The 14,289-nt window shown below is 39.0% G+C and overlaps 1 protein-coding gene across 3 annotated transcripts in view; it reads left to right on the plus strand.

Moving 5' to 3' along the window:
- The first annotated feature begins 1,490 nt into the window (after positions 1 to 1,490).
- Positions 1,491 to 14,289, plus strand: part of rbm33a (RNA binding motif protein 33a) — a 42,668-nt gene continuing 29,869 nt past the window's right edge. For all 3 annotated transcript variants that reach the window (XM_079661654.1, XM_079661652.1, XM_079661653.1), the window contains exons 1-5: positions 1,491 to 1,678; positions 5,734 to 5,812; positions 6,911 to 6,959; positions 8,799 to 8,872; positions 10,856 to 11,144. In XM_079661654.1, coding sequence (XP_079517780.1) covers positions 1,660 to 1,678; positions 5,734 to 5,812; positions 6,911 to 6,959; positions 8,799 to 8,872; positions 10,856 to 11,144 — 510 coding nt within the window. In that variant the 5' untranslated portion in view covers positions 1,491 to 1,659. The remainder of the gene's footprint in view (positions 1,679 to 5,733; positions 5,813 to 6,910; positions 6,960 to 8,798; positions 8,873 to 10,855; positions 11,145 to 14,289) is intronic.

Consider the following 14,289-nt stretch of genomic DNA (forward strand, 5'->3'; position numbering starts at 1 on the left):
ACCATAATAGAGAGTGACAGCTCCCCTTTTCACATCTTTTTGGACGTAAAATCAAAATTCCTGGGAAAGTGAATCCAGGAAGCGGAGAAATATCTCAGACAGCTTTGGGAACAGCTGTTTAAGAAAGAGTGGGATACGTATTGATATGATTTGCATTAAAATGAAGGAGAAACACTGGATATAGAAGATTCTTCATGTACGTACAGCATGGAAACTGTGTGTGTGTGTGAGGCTGAAACATCACGCTTTTATAAGCAGCAGCACTCGTCCCTTGCCGGAAATCTAGATAGCAAAAACTGCATGTGACACAAAGAAGTATCAGGGAGCTTGCATTTCATACTTTTTAAAGAGAACACAACATTTGCCAACTCGACATTTTGCCTACAATCCCCACAGTCCATTGAAATTCACAAACCGTCTTGCAAGAAAACCCCTTTACGCTTTCTCAAATTAAAAATCTCATGGCTGATCCACTCCATCGCCCTGGCTTTCAGATATTGACCTTGTGCTGCTACAAAATAGCATCTTCCTCACTGCGGGACGCCATAATGAGCCGATACAATGAGGCTTCAGTTCACTGCTCACCTCTCTTTGGTGTCTCTCGGGGGCTTTGTTGACGTTTGTCAGCCAAAGGAGGAATTTGGGGGTTGGAAAATCTACTGTAGTCTCGCTGCAGACAACAACTTTTACTCTCAGAAAGGAAAAGGAGGGAGAAAAACCTGGTCAGAGATAAAAAGATAAAAAGGCTTTGACCTTACAGGGAAAGAAAATCAAAGGAGGGACTTGAATAAAGACTAAGTACCACATTGGATTTCCAAATTTGAAAATGGAGTGTCTGATACATGCATATAGTTGTTGTTTCATTAAACATGCCTCCTTAAAGAATCATGGGACTGACAGTCATGTGTCAACCCCTCACATCTACACAAAATCTGACTTATAAGCATACCAGAAACCACATTATAGAAAGAAAAGCTGCAATATTTTTCATCAATGAATCCTGCCAGTCAACCCTGTAGTTGTACTCTTTTACTTTATTGAACAATTATTCCAATACATATGAAAAAAAGGCACATTAACATCAGTGTTCATTAGATGAATTCAAAAGTGAGGGCATTATGAACACATAACAGAAAAAAACAAAACAAGTAGTCACTCAGGAATAGGTGTTTAGACCTCTGTATAATTAAGAAACGCATCAAATACTGGGGAAATGTTAAGAAAGTGACATTTGTGTATGAAATATTTGGCTAAAATAATGAAATTATTGATTCAAAATTTAGTTTTTGTTTAGTTTTTCAAATTGAAGGACGAATTTGATATCATCATATGTTAAAACCGGAACATGTGGCTTAATATAAGTTCCCCAATATTGGAAAGCATCTCAAAATGTGTGGATTACAGTACAAACAAAGTAAACATGTCCTAATGTTTGCATCTGTATTTACATGACCTGTCAAGAAGCTCCCTCTTTTGTAGCGTCTCCTACCCACAATGCATCACTGCACCAAACACAGTTCGTCCATGTTGTTGCTCTGCTCGTGAAATCTCCGCCGCAGATAGTTTCACGTTTCTACCGTCAAAATGGTGAAATACTAAACATTAAATGCACTTCTATTGTTTTGTAGTGAGACTCTAAAGCGGGACACGCCTTCCAACATGACAGAAAACACTCAGGGTGAGTAAAAACATTGCTTTTTAATCGACATTACTAATGTTGCTAATGTAGCTTTGTTAGCTCACAAGGCTAGGCTAATGTTGCTAATGTTTAAGACAGTCTTGTATTAAAAGTAGGCCACGTATCAAACCTCATTTATGCTTAAGTATTGATATGTAATTTTATGTTAATCCCACACATGGTGACGTTTGTTTATGTTTGCTAACATTACGTTAATTATAACAAACCCTTGCAATAGCTTAGCTGCTAGCGCTACGTTATTAGCATTATAAAATAAATTGAGCTTGATTACTGACATTAATCAGAATAAATATTCACTGATTGATGACAAGGGGAAGTCATTCAATAATGTACGTTTTTTAAATGTTTAGTATATTTCAGTTAAGTTTAGCTGGCTTAAGGTTGTTAGCAGCTGCGTTTACTTGCAATTAATCTACTGTACAACACGTTTTAATGTATATAGTACACTAAGTTTACAGTTTACACTAAGTATATTAGAGAGTTTTCTTATGTATTCTGTATATTTTAAAGTGTTAAGATACTCTTCTGAATACAGGTATTTTTTTTACTGAGAATATGTATATATTATACTTAATTTTGCAATGTTTATCTTTCATTTATTTGTATTTTATTAGTAATTTTGTAATTCCTGCAGATTGACTGTCAAAATGCTCCTGTGAACTTTGTGTCAACTCTGTGAGCTATTTAGCTATCCTAGCTAGCAATATTATGCCTACAAGATTCAAAGGTTTTTTTGTCACAGTAGCTATAGTGTAGTTTTTTAAAATGAAAATCTTAAGTCCCAGGCTCCTACAACAATGCAACACAAATATATATAACGCATAAAACAATCCAAAACTATTAAAAGAGTGCAAGAGAAGGCTGCAAGACCAATAAGATAAGAAGTACTTTATTGATCCCAATGTGGAGAGGTGAACTATATGCATGTCAAATTGACTAAGATGAGCAAAGATAGACTGTGTAATCAAAATTAAATACTGTACAGCTAGTGTAAATGGTAAAAAAAACAGTTTCATACTTGAATGACTGGTCGAGAGTATCTCTGTCTCCTTGTTTGCCATGTTAAAGTTACTCTTGAACTGTTCTTGATGCTATAACTATGTTTTTAAAAGGGAATATTTGATCCTTCAAGTCAGGTGTTTGGGCTTCAAATTCAAGCTAACATTAGCCTCCGACCTGATGGAATCACATTTCACACAAGGCAATCATTTAGAAAGACCACACAGTCCTCTGGCTTAAAATGACTTCAATATAAATACTTTACCTAAAATAAAGGTAGCTATTAAGTGCTTTTTGATTAGTTTTTTGTTCTTCCCACCAATGTTGTGACTGAAGGCACGACTGCATGTGTGTATGAGGGATCCAGTTATATGACGCAGTTTACTCTGGTGTTTTGAATTCACCCTAGCTTTGTTGTTTTTGATAAGCATTGGAGTGTAGTGGCTGTCAGAACAAACTTAGCGTGTCAGGTATAGGCCTGTCACGATAATTAATTTTGTTGGACGATACATTTTCCGGGAAATTATTGCGATAATATTGTCGGCACCGTTGTAAGACCATTTTAGACCACTGACATAATGATAATATATAATAATAATTCAAGTACATCCTTTCAAACAGAACTTTTTATTGAACATTCAACATTGTAAATGAAATGTGAAATAATATTCAAATATATAAATTATATATAATAAATAAAACAAATAAATTAAATGCGACATACCGGCTCATTGAAGTCCGTAGGTTGGCCTCGTTTATTTGGCTTGAATCCAAAATACTCCCACACCGGAGATGTGTAATTAGGTTTTTGTAACCAATTCCACTTCACTTTAAATTCCCCTCGAGCAAGTCACACGTTGTCTCCTGTCTGACTCCTGACCTGGCTGTGTGTGAGCCTCACGTGGCCGGCACACACAACGCGAGCGCACGTGGCCGGCAGACACAACGCGGCAGACACTGGCTAAATGCTGGTCACATCCTTATGTAAACGGAAATGTATCGAGCTCAAAAAAGTTATCGAGTCCATTTTTATTTATCGTACGATAAGTCAATTTATTGATTATCGCGACAGGCCTAGTCAGGTATAGCCAGAATCTTTACTGAAGACGTGAGCTGGTGAAATGAGGGTAATGCACGCAAATATATCCATAAGTAACATGTTCTGTGTCCCTGTGATTGATGACACATCCAGGCTGCTAGCAAGAGATATCAAAACCAGACTGTAATTATTACCTGAATGTAATTAATGTATGTGATTATGTACGTATGTTTTATGGGTGATTGGGTGTCTGATATTTGCCAAACCAATTCTCCTCAAAATGAAAGCTTTTTCTAGCAGGTTTTGTAACTTCATGATCAGGTTATGTCTGAGCCAGGGTTTCCGTTAAAAAAATGTATTTTACCGGACAAATTTGAAACTTACCGGTCATGTTTCAATAATAACAATTGTGTAGCAGAGTTTCCGTTAGCAGGTAATTACCGGACTAGGACCGGATATGCTGATGTTTAAAACTCAGTTAATGGAAGTCATTTTTATATTGTTTCAGTTTTATAATCGTAACATACGAAAAATTCAGATTCATTTTTCAATAAATGATTCCACAAACAACAAACAACATAATTATTACATCAAAGAAGCTACTTGTAGTAGATGAAGTCCATTGTTCAAAAGTTTACATTAACTTTGAATAATAACACGAGAGAAACGGATCCTCTCTCTCTCTCTCTCTGACTGTCAAAATGCTGCTTTGAACTTTGGGATAAATATAGTCTCTCTCTCTCTCTCTCTCCCTCTCTCTCTCTCTCTCTCTCTCTCTCTCTCCTGACAGCCCGTCAGTTTCTCATGCAGCGTGCTAAACAGTGGGCGGGGCTTCAAGTGATATGCAGCAGCTGATCTGATCTCTCTCTCGCGTCCGGTTACACTTCACTCGCATTTATGTCCATATCGATCAGATCCAGCTCTCCTGATCGGCCTTTATAGAGAGCACCGATCAAACTATCGGCCGATAATGATCCGCGGCCAATCGATCGGAGCATCGGACATTTTGACCGGCAGGTTTTGAATTAACCGGTTTTCATTACATTTTACCAGCTAACGGAAACCCTGGTCTGACCATGTCTTGGGTAACTCAAGGTGTTAGACAAACACTTTAAAAACGAAATGTTGGCCAAGTCCATAACATCACCTTAATGCCAGTAATCGAGCTTTTCATTTAATACATCAGTTACAGTGAAAGTTGGCTCACTGTTGTGTCATAGCCTTATATCTCAGCAGTTCTCATCCCTAAACTTTAAGCGCCATGTCCTCTATAGGTGTGTGTGTATACTGTGCACAACAATTATTGTGTACAACCTGAAAAAAAAGTGAAATAGACCTATGCTCAGATCCAAGAAGCCCCATGAACTTAACTAAGACATTACAGTTTGATTAATGCTTACTACCTTTTGTTGTATCAATATATATTTTTCAGGAATGTCTGGAGTCCTGTTATTCCTCTCATTGTTTCCTAGAAGATATGACTTTGAGGGAATTAGGTGTTGTGTCCTTTGTCTGATATTTGCTCTTCCCTTTGGTAGAGCCGGTGTGCCAAATGTTATGTAGTGGAAAGATTAAGAAAATCTATAAAATAAATCAATAGTCACGGAGACATGTGGCGCCATTTCATTCTGGTTTGAAAGTGTGCATACTCCCAGCAGGTGCTGTGAAACAAATCTATACTTTAGTTTTTTTACTATTTGGGTGAAAGTGTACAGTACCTTTTATCGGGATTATCCACGGCAAGCTATGAGACAGATTTGTATGCAAATATGTACTTTGTATATCCTGTTTGTACACACGGTTTGCTGCACAAGTTGTTGATTCAGCTTGGCGTAAGGGCCGTTACCATCTGAATCAACAAAATGCTAATAGTCTAAAAAAACATTTAAATGAATGCTTGCCAACAGGACAGACTGATATTAATCTACGAGGATGATGAATACTATTAGCTGAGTCCATTGCTCTGTAAGCAAAACTGTCTTTCTTCCTTTTGCAGAATATGGCTTCGGTGAATATGACAAACCTGGTGCGGAGCGATCACGCAGGAGGAGAGGGGAAGATGACGATCTTGGGAGGTAAATAATGTCATGTTTTACAAAAAGACAGCCCTATTTTATACACAAGCTGCACAGCAAGTCAAATTAAAGATACATATGCTTGCAGGCAGCATAGTGCTCTTCATATACGAGACACTACAATAATCTTAATGACAATTTTCCTATATCTTTCCCTGTCTTTTCTTGTGGTTGTACCTGATAAAATATGCCCTTTCTGGTGCCTTAATCCCACCTCCACCTGCCTCCAATATATACCAAATCACCGAATGCCCAAAGTTGCTTTCAAATAAAAGCATTAACAGCTACCGTAATTTTCGGACTATAAGGCGCACCTGAAAATAAGCCGCAGCAGCGGCATACCACTCTCGGTTCCACTTTTACTTTTGCGCGCTACCTGTCTCACTCTTTTCCGGCCTCCAGCTTTTCCTGCTGGAACCCGCCGCTTAAAGGTGGGGGGCGCGGACCGGCCATAGAGCCCATAGAGTTAAAGGTGTTGGCCGTTAGCTGTAAAAATCCATAGATTAGCCGCACCGTTATATAAGCCGCAGCATCGAAAAATAGGGAAAAAGGCGCGGCTTATAGTCCGAAAATTACGGTACTTTATTTAACTAAAATAATTGCTATAAAAGCAAGACAATATATGTTTAGGTAGGCTGTGGCTCAGTGGAGAGTGTGTTGGACTTTGAATCAGGGGGTCACAGGTTGAATCCCCACTGCAGTCAGCATGTCGTTGTGTCCCTGAGACACTTCACCCCAAAGTGCTCCTGTGGGGATTGCCCACAGTATTGAGTATGTGAGTAACAGTCTAACAAATGACATGTAATGTTTAACTATTGAATAATATTTTCAATCTCTGGCTCCAACATGTTCTATTTAATATACAACATAGATATTAAAAAGCAATAATTTAGTCATCAAAATGTAGTATATGGTACGTACGATAAGGAGGTGAAACAGTAAGAAGTGTTGATAAGTAGTATTAATAAAATCCCCATCTTTATAAAAACCTTACTGTGATATAAACACATTTATAATCACATATCATTATTAATAAATAGGCATAACACTCTTATCTGTCTGAACTAACGTGTTATTTTGTCTCTCTCCCGTTAAAAGTGATTTGGAAGAAGATCTGCTTGGAGAGGATTGGCTGTCGGGGAAAAAGGTAAGAACATACACTGTTTTGTTTACTTACTTTTTATGTTTTTGTGCCAAAAGAACACTTTGCATGTCCGTATGGTTTCTCTGCTTACATGCAGGAAACAGAGAACACTGTCTGTGTGTCGGTAGAACATTTAGAGAAGAGAAGTGACTTGTAGCAGGTGGCTCCTCCACAGGGGGAAGTGTTGATGTGAAGCAGGAGGAAGTACAGTGGACAAAACAGAGCAGTGTTGACCTGCCCAGATTGCCTTCACCACATGGGAATCGATCCTCTGGGGTTGGAGGAGGTCCCCTGCCCTCAGGCCTTACAAGCAACCAAAGAAGACAATATTTAAAAAGCACACAATAACAGATTACTTATTCCTAGGCAGTGTAAGAAAACGTTTTTAGAGAGTCCATGGACAAGTGAGTTTAGCAATTTACTTTGTCCGAATAAACGTTTTACTTGTAGCTATACTTTGTACATGCTGCACCTATTTTAAATATTATTAAATATCAACATAAAGCATACAAGAATCTGGGTTACTGTAACTAACATGTTATTGTTTATTTGTTCATATTTGGCAAGAAACATGCTATAGAAGAATTCTACACTAGACTAGTAGTAGTCATAGCACAGTGTCAGTGGGTGTTTCTCAATGTCGAGGACGCTTGCTTGGTAGCACATGTCTTCCGAGTCACTTGCTTCAGAAGCGAGACAAGCATCCTTCCTAGCCTCGGAAAACGAAGAATGGTGGAACAGGTGTGGGTCATATGCGAGGCCCCGCCTTAAAATGGAGCGTAATTTCCGCCAAAGTCCGGTGCCTTGCTCAAGGGCACCACGGCAGGGCAGGAGGTGAACTGGGACCTCTCCAAGTAGCAGTCCACACTCCATATTCGGGGACTTGAACCGGCGACCCTACGGCTCACATTCCAAGCCCCTACTGACTGAGCCACTGCCGGACAAAAAGGTCTCTGCATTTGACCCATCCTAGTGTTAGGAGCAGCGTAGGGAACAGTGCCTTGCTCAGGGACACCTCGGTAGCACTTGGTCTTTCCGGGACTTAAACTGGTGACCTTCCAGTTGCCAAGCCAAGTCCCGATGGACTTCACCACCACAGTGTTAATTTTGGCATCTGTTTTTGATTTAGTCTTAGTCTTTAGACGAAAATGGTTATTAGTTTTAGTCACATTTTAGTCATTCCTATCCTTCGTAGTTTTAGTCTAGTTTTAGTCGACGAAAACTCAAAACGTTTTAGTTAAAATGTGTCTCTATACTTTCTGAACGCTCCGTCCCCAGAAGATCTCTGTGTCCGCTGCAGCATGTCTGTTAGGCCCCGCCCCCCGCACACAGAGAGACACAGGGAGATCGCTCTTCTGGAGTGAGGAGAGCGGAAATAAAGATATTGCAAGTTAGAAACGTAAGATGCATTTTGACAGACAAGACGGACACTTGGGGGAAAATATGCTGCATTTTGAATGTCCGATAATCCACCATTAACACCTTAGTCCCGCCTCGCCAACGAAAACTAAATATACATTTTGTCATAGTTTTCGTTATCAAGAATCTATTTTTAGCTCACCACCGCCCTAAAATGGGAGTGATTCGTAAAATACCCATAAATAAAAAGAAATACGTGGGATTTGTTCTCAGAAGCCAATTATGTATCTTTTTGTTATTTGATAAAATACAGTTGCCCAGTTTCAGTTCCACTTTTAATGAGAACATGTACGTTGTTTTGTACAGCTTATACAAATACTTTTCAGTCGCAGCTCATTCTGTAAAACATAAATAAAAAACGTATCGTGAACTTCAAACCGTGAGTCGAGCGTATCGATACATCCCTTCTTCTTTCTGTTTCAGAATCCCTCAGAAGTGTCGGATGAAGAGCTGAATGACGACCTCCTACAAAGTGATGATGAAGAAGTTACCATGAGGTCAGCTGAGTCACGTTTTAGTGGATCGCTCTTGTTTGTACTGGTGGTTTTTTAATGTTTTTAGATGTGATGGAGCAGGGGTACTTGTTCAGAGAGTTGTGTGTGTTTTTAAAAATAGGTGCAGTATCTCTTGTCTTTTATCTGAAACCTACAAAAAAATAACCTGAACGTATTTTTGGTTGATTCTAAACAAACAAAGTCTTAGCTTTCAGAATATCAAACTCTTAGTGTCATTTTCAGATGATCAGTGTGTGTTGTGTGTTTTCAGTTTTACACACTCGTACTAGGGTTGCCAGAAACTGACCATGATCAAAATCAATTATTCGGCAGCCCTGGCGAATAATAATCGATTATTCGACATAAATAATAATAAAAAAATATATAAATAAAATCGATTTTTTAAAATAATATTCGATAATGGATTAACAAATATTCGAATAATCACTGGCATCCCTAACTCGTACCCAAACAGACACTCACCAGCTTTCATCTGAACGTTCCCTCGTCAGAGTAAAAATAAATATCCTCGTCCTTGAGGCTACTAGCTTAAATTGATTGAGCTTAATCAATACGATACAGACAAAGATTTCAGAATGACAGCTAATCCAGTTGTGGGTCTTAGGTGGGGGGCAAGGGTTACCATTACCCCAAAATATGAAGCCTTGAGCCCCCTCTTAAAATAATTAAAAAACAGCAACCTTTTTGCAGGACTTTATCTCAGAATCCTGTTATATAGACCCTTCAGAAAAACGCGGGCTAAAATCCTTGATTATGCGATGAAACATGCGGGGGGGTTTATGTGATTGTATGTGGGGAAGTTGCGGGAAGTTGCTAAATATGCGGGGGGAAAGAATAACACTTTTTTAAAATATTGGGCTGTCTTATTTATTCTCTCTCACACACAACCTGCCACTAACGTTAAACCCCTTTACTATTCAATTAAACACATTCAATGTTTATTTATTGTAAAAGCAATTGGGCCCCCCCCCCCACACACACTTCTCCGCCTCATTCTGTTTTCATTTACTCGTTCGTTATCTGACCAGCTTCAATCTTGTAGCTACTCACTTCGTTTCTTGTAGCCCTCTAAAGGGTTTTGGAGGTTGATGCCTCGTGAATGTGAGTTGTTTGGCTTTCTTGTCCGCAGCAGCAGAAAGCATTTTCGAATGTTTGAATGAATCAAAGTGGGTCGTCACCGTCGATGTTCTCTTATGCTCCAACACACAGTTGCACGGGGTGCAGAATAGTTTCCCCCCACTTTTTGCCCGGTCTTTAGTAGAAATGTTCGTCTGTAAATGAGATGGATTAGATTTTTTCATCTTGGTGTTTTCTCTCTCGTGTGAGCTACACACGTTCACTCTATACAGTGTTGTTTACATTCTGTGATGCGCGAGCTGATGACGTCACGTCAAGACGAGTTCACTTTTTTTAATTAACTTTTTTCTTTTTTCTCAACTTTGTGGAAAAATGCGGGGATTATGCGGCCTTTTAAAAATCTGCGCCATTTTGCTAATTATGCGGTAAATTCTGCAATCGCAGAATCGCGTTTTTCTGGAGGGTCTAGTTATAATGTAAAGTGAAGTATTTTGCTGAAGCTAACTCTTATATCCTCTTTGTAACGGTGTGTCTAACTCAAAACGTGTCTGGGCTCGATCTGTTGTTATGTTTGATAGAGCAGGTCACATTGTACCATCTTTACTCATCTCTGTTTTCCCTAAATATTGAGCCTTGAGCCCCCTCTTCAAAAACGCATAACTAAAATCAGCAACCTTTGAACGTCCTTTTCTCAGAATCCTATCTTAGTACTATTCATGATGTTACCTGAAGTATTTTGCTGATTATTTGGAGAGTAAACACCATGATGTCTTTGGAAAAGCTCTCAAAACGTGTCTGGGCTCCATGTGTTGTTGTGTTTGATCCAACAGGTCACATTTAACCATCTTTACTCACCACTGCTTTCCCAACGTGTGTCTTTATTTTCAGCGGTCAGGGTGTAAACGTCAACGCCACAGTCAGCTTGGGCGCATCCTCGCAGGTGGCAGAATACACGGATGACGTCGTGAACCTGGGTGAGGAGGAGGAGGAGGAGGGTTACCAGCAGGAGGAAGAGGAGGAGGGATACACACAGGAATACAGCCAAGACAACAACACACAGATGCCTGAAGAAGAAGAACAAATGGATTACACTGAAGAGCAACATGAGGGTGACGACGGCTACCAGGATGAAGTGCTAGACCTCCAAATCAATGAGCCCTTAGATTCAGAGTTTCAAGTGAGTTCTCACATTGGCTTACTCGTAAAAACACACACACACACACACACACACACACACACACACACACACACACACACACACACACACACACACACACACACACACACACACACCCACCCTATTGTGTCAAAGAGATAACGTCACACTCGCTATAAACAGACAGTCGGGATGGAAAATCTATTCACGAGAAGGAGATGTTTGTTGGTGTGTTTTGGGAGATTCATCACCATGGTAACCCTTTAGATTAAGGAACACACATTCACCATCAACTAGTTGTTAATTAACATGCATATTAGCAGTATATTGGCTCTTTGTTAGTCATTATAAACACTTATTAATGCCTTATTCTACATGGCCATATTCTCCCAGTACTAGTACGAGTTTTTCCTTAATAACCCTCTAATTAATACTCATTTATTTTAAGTTAGGAAGTTGTTCTACATGAGTTTTGCTCTTAATATGTTCAATATGCAGCAGCAGTAACACAAGAATAGTAATGCTCCCTTAATAACACCACACAAATATGGTATATTCTCATGTAACAAGAAATGAAAGTGTTAATTGTGTCAAAATAACAAAAAAGGAAGTATTTCTAACTCAGAATATGTTCCCTATTTGAAAGTGAAGTCTTGTTCATAACCAATAAGATAGTAGTTTGTCTCTAATATGTGAATCAACAACTAATTGAGGGCTTTTTTTTTAGGGATTCATTTTCACTTCCTGCCAGTTAATTTCTCCGTCTTGCTGACAGAGTTTGTGTTGACAGCTTGTTTGGTTGCTGGCTCCCTGTTTTTAAATCCCCGTGCCTTTGTGACCTTGGGTTCTGTATCTTTTGGGGCAGTAAGGAGCTGCTTTGTGTCGAGGAGATGTGCTGCCAATCGGCGGAGGTTAATGTGGGGGGCTTTTATCTGGCGCTTTAGACTGCATCTGATAAAGTCTCATGCAGGTGAAAAGATTATTGACCTTCCTGAGGACACCCCGTACAGTTTTCCAATGATTGATGCGAGTTTCCCTTTCATTCCTTTCCCTTCCCTCTTAGCCGGGACTAATAGGATCAAAGATAAGACCAGATCCATGTGCAAATGTCCGTTATGGTCCATTTACTAAGGTGTGATGGTGTTTGGCACCTGACAGAGATATATCAGCCTTCCTCCTTTTCCCCAAACAAAGATAACAGATTGACCTTCTTACTCTGAAGCCTATTCACGATATTTTGGGGGAATGTCTGCAAGTGTGCACGTGTGCTTGTACTATGTATAATATCTGTTTACAAGGTCACTAAACTGCCTGGCCTTGACATTATGCTTGCTGTGGTTTTCATTGAGTGCTATGTGGAACAGTTTAAAGGATTAAGCCGTTGTGTTCCCCCGAGGGCAGCCTGTCCATCCCGGTTTTTTTCCATTTCTGCATTAATATGTGCTGCTGTTTGGCAGGTTAATGGAGCGCAACACCAAACACCACGGTGTGACCTACTGTCTGACCTTCTGTCTGACCTTATTTAGGAATGAGTTTTTGTTAGAGGGTGTTACGCAGAAAGTATGAATGACTAAAAAGAGCCTATAGTGTTTGTTGTTAAGGATCAGATGGTATCTCTTTTCTGTTGGCTAATACTTTAAGTGTGAATCTAAACGTCTGAATCTGCTTTCTGGTTTTCATGCATCAGTTTATTGGCACTTTGGGAAAGTAGAACGTTTTTTCACCTTTTTGAGACGTTATTTAGCCATTTTAGTTTTTTGAGTTTTGTGTTATGGACGCTCTAATACCGTTAAAACACTCTCTATCAAAGACTACAATTCACTGAGGAGCTTTTTGTAATAGATTACATGTAACGTAATCAGACAAGAACGCAGTATTTCCTTACAATCACTTGAAATGGGGATTACTGGCAGGATAACAATGGGACAATACACCAAATAAAGATCCTATACATTAAATAGTGTGTGTTAGGGCTGCTCAATTAATCATATTTTAATTACGATTATGGTTTGCAACGATTACGAAAACAACGAAATCGAAATGAAGCGATTATTTTTTTAATTATTATTATTAATCTTTTTTTAATTTGTATTGTTTTTTCAGTTGAGTTATACTTAAAGTTCAGGGTAATCAACTGTTAAAAACATACTGGTAAAATAAAATGTCTCCAATAAATGGATGTTTTCAAAGTAAATGGGTAATCGTTTTTAATAATCGTGATATCAATTATAATCGAGATTATGAATTTTGCCATTATCGAGCAGCCCTAGTGTGTGTGAGCTTAACCGTGTTCAACTAAAACGGAGCAAGCTTAGATTTTATTTCTGCTTTTTGAAACTGCTCATGTGTTTCATGAGAGGCAGGTTTTCCTATCAATCTGTTAATTGTAATGAAATACACGTTTAAAGTAACCCGATCCCAGCCCTGGATAAGACATTGTTTGCTGGATTATATGAAATGAATACGTCATGTTTTACTCGCTAGTAAGAACTGATTTGTCCTCCCTCACAATGTTTGTTTTTTCGGCATGGAGTCGTGAACTTACAGCGCGGCCAATAACGCAGTGATTTGCGCGGAGTCAGTCAAAGATATTTTCACCATCACTGAACTGGGAAGACGTGCTTTTATCCGTGCCTGCTTTTCTGTATATCATGTCAAACATTTACATCTCATTGAATTTCAAATGCTGTCAGGAATAGTAATGAAGCCTTGCTCCCACTGTTATGGTAATTTGGGCTGGGAGAGAGGAAGGGGAGAGACGGGGGGGGGGGGGTTACATGGTGTCTCCCCCAAATCCTCCATCACATTTTAATGTCTGCCGTATGCTCCGTATACATTTGTTTTAATCTGTTTAACGTGCGGATATTCAAAAGTCTAATATAGGGATGCGTACCGGTATCCGTTATTACCGAAATACCGGTTACTGGTGGCTACGGTATACCGTACCAAAATCAGATCCGGTTTCGATACTTTAAAAAAAATAATATATATATTTAAAACTTTTTTTTAAAAGTGAGTCCGTGGCCCGTGATGGCGGGTGTTATAAATCAGATTGAATAATCGTTTTTCTTCATATTTTATGTATTTTTCATTGTTTGTTCAATACTAGAAAGGTAATTCCCACAAATGAACTGTGATGGGATTTGTTTTCTCTCACCAGTGAAGT

The sequence above is a fragment of the Notothenia rossii genome, assembly GCF_949606895.1.
Source record: "Notothenia rossii genome assembly, chromosome: 12".
NCBI classification, from domain to species: domain Eukaryota; kingdom Metazoa; phylum Chordata; class Actinopteri; order Perciformes; family Nototheniidae; genus Notothenia; species Notothenia rossii.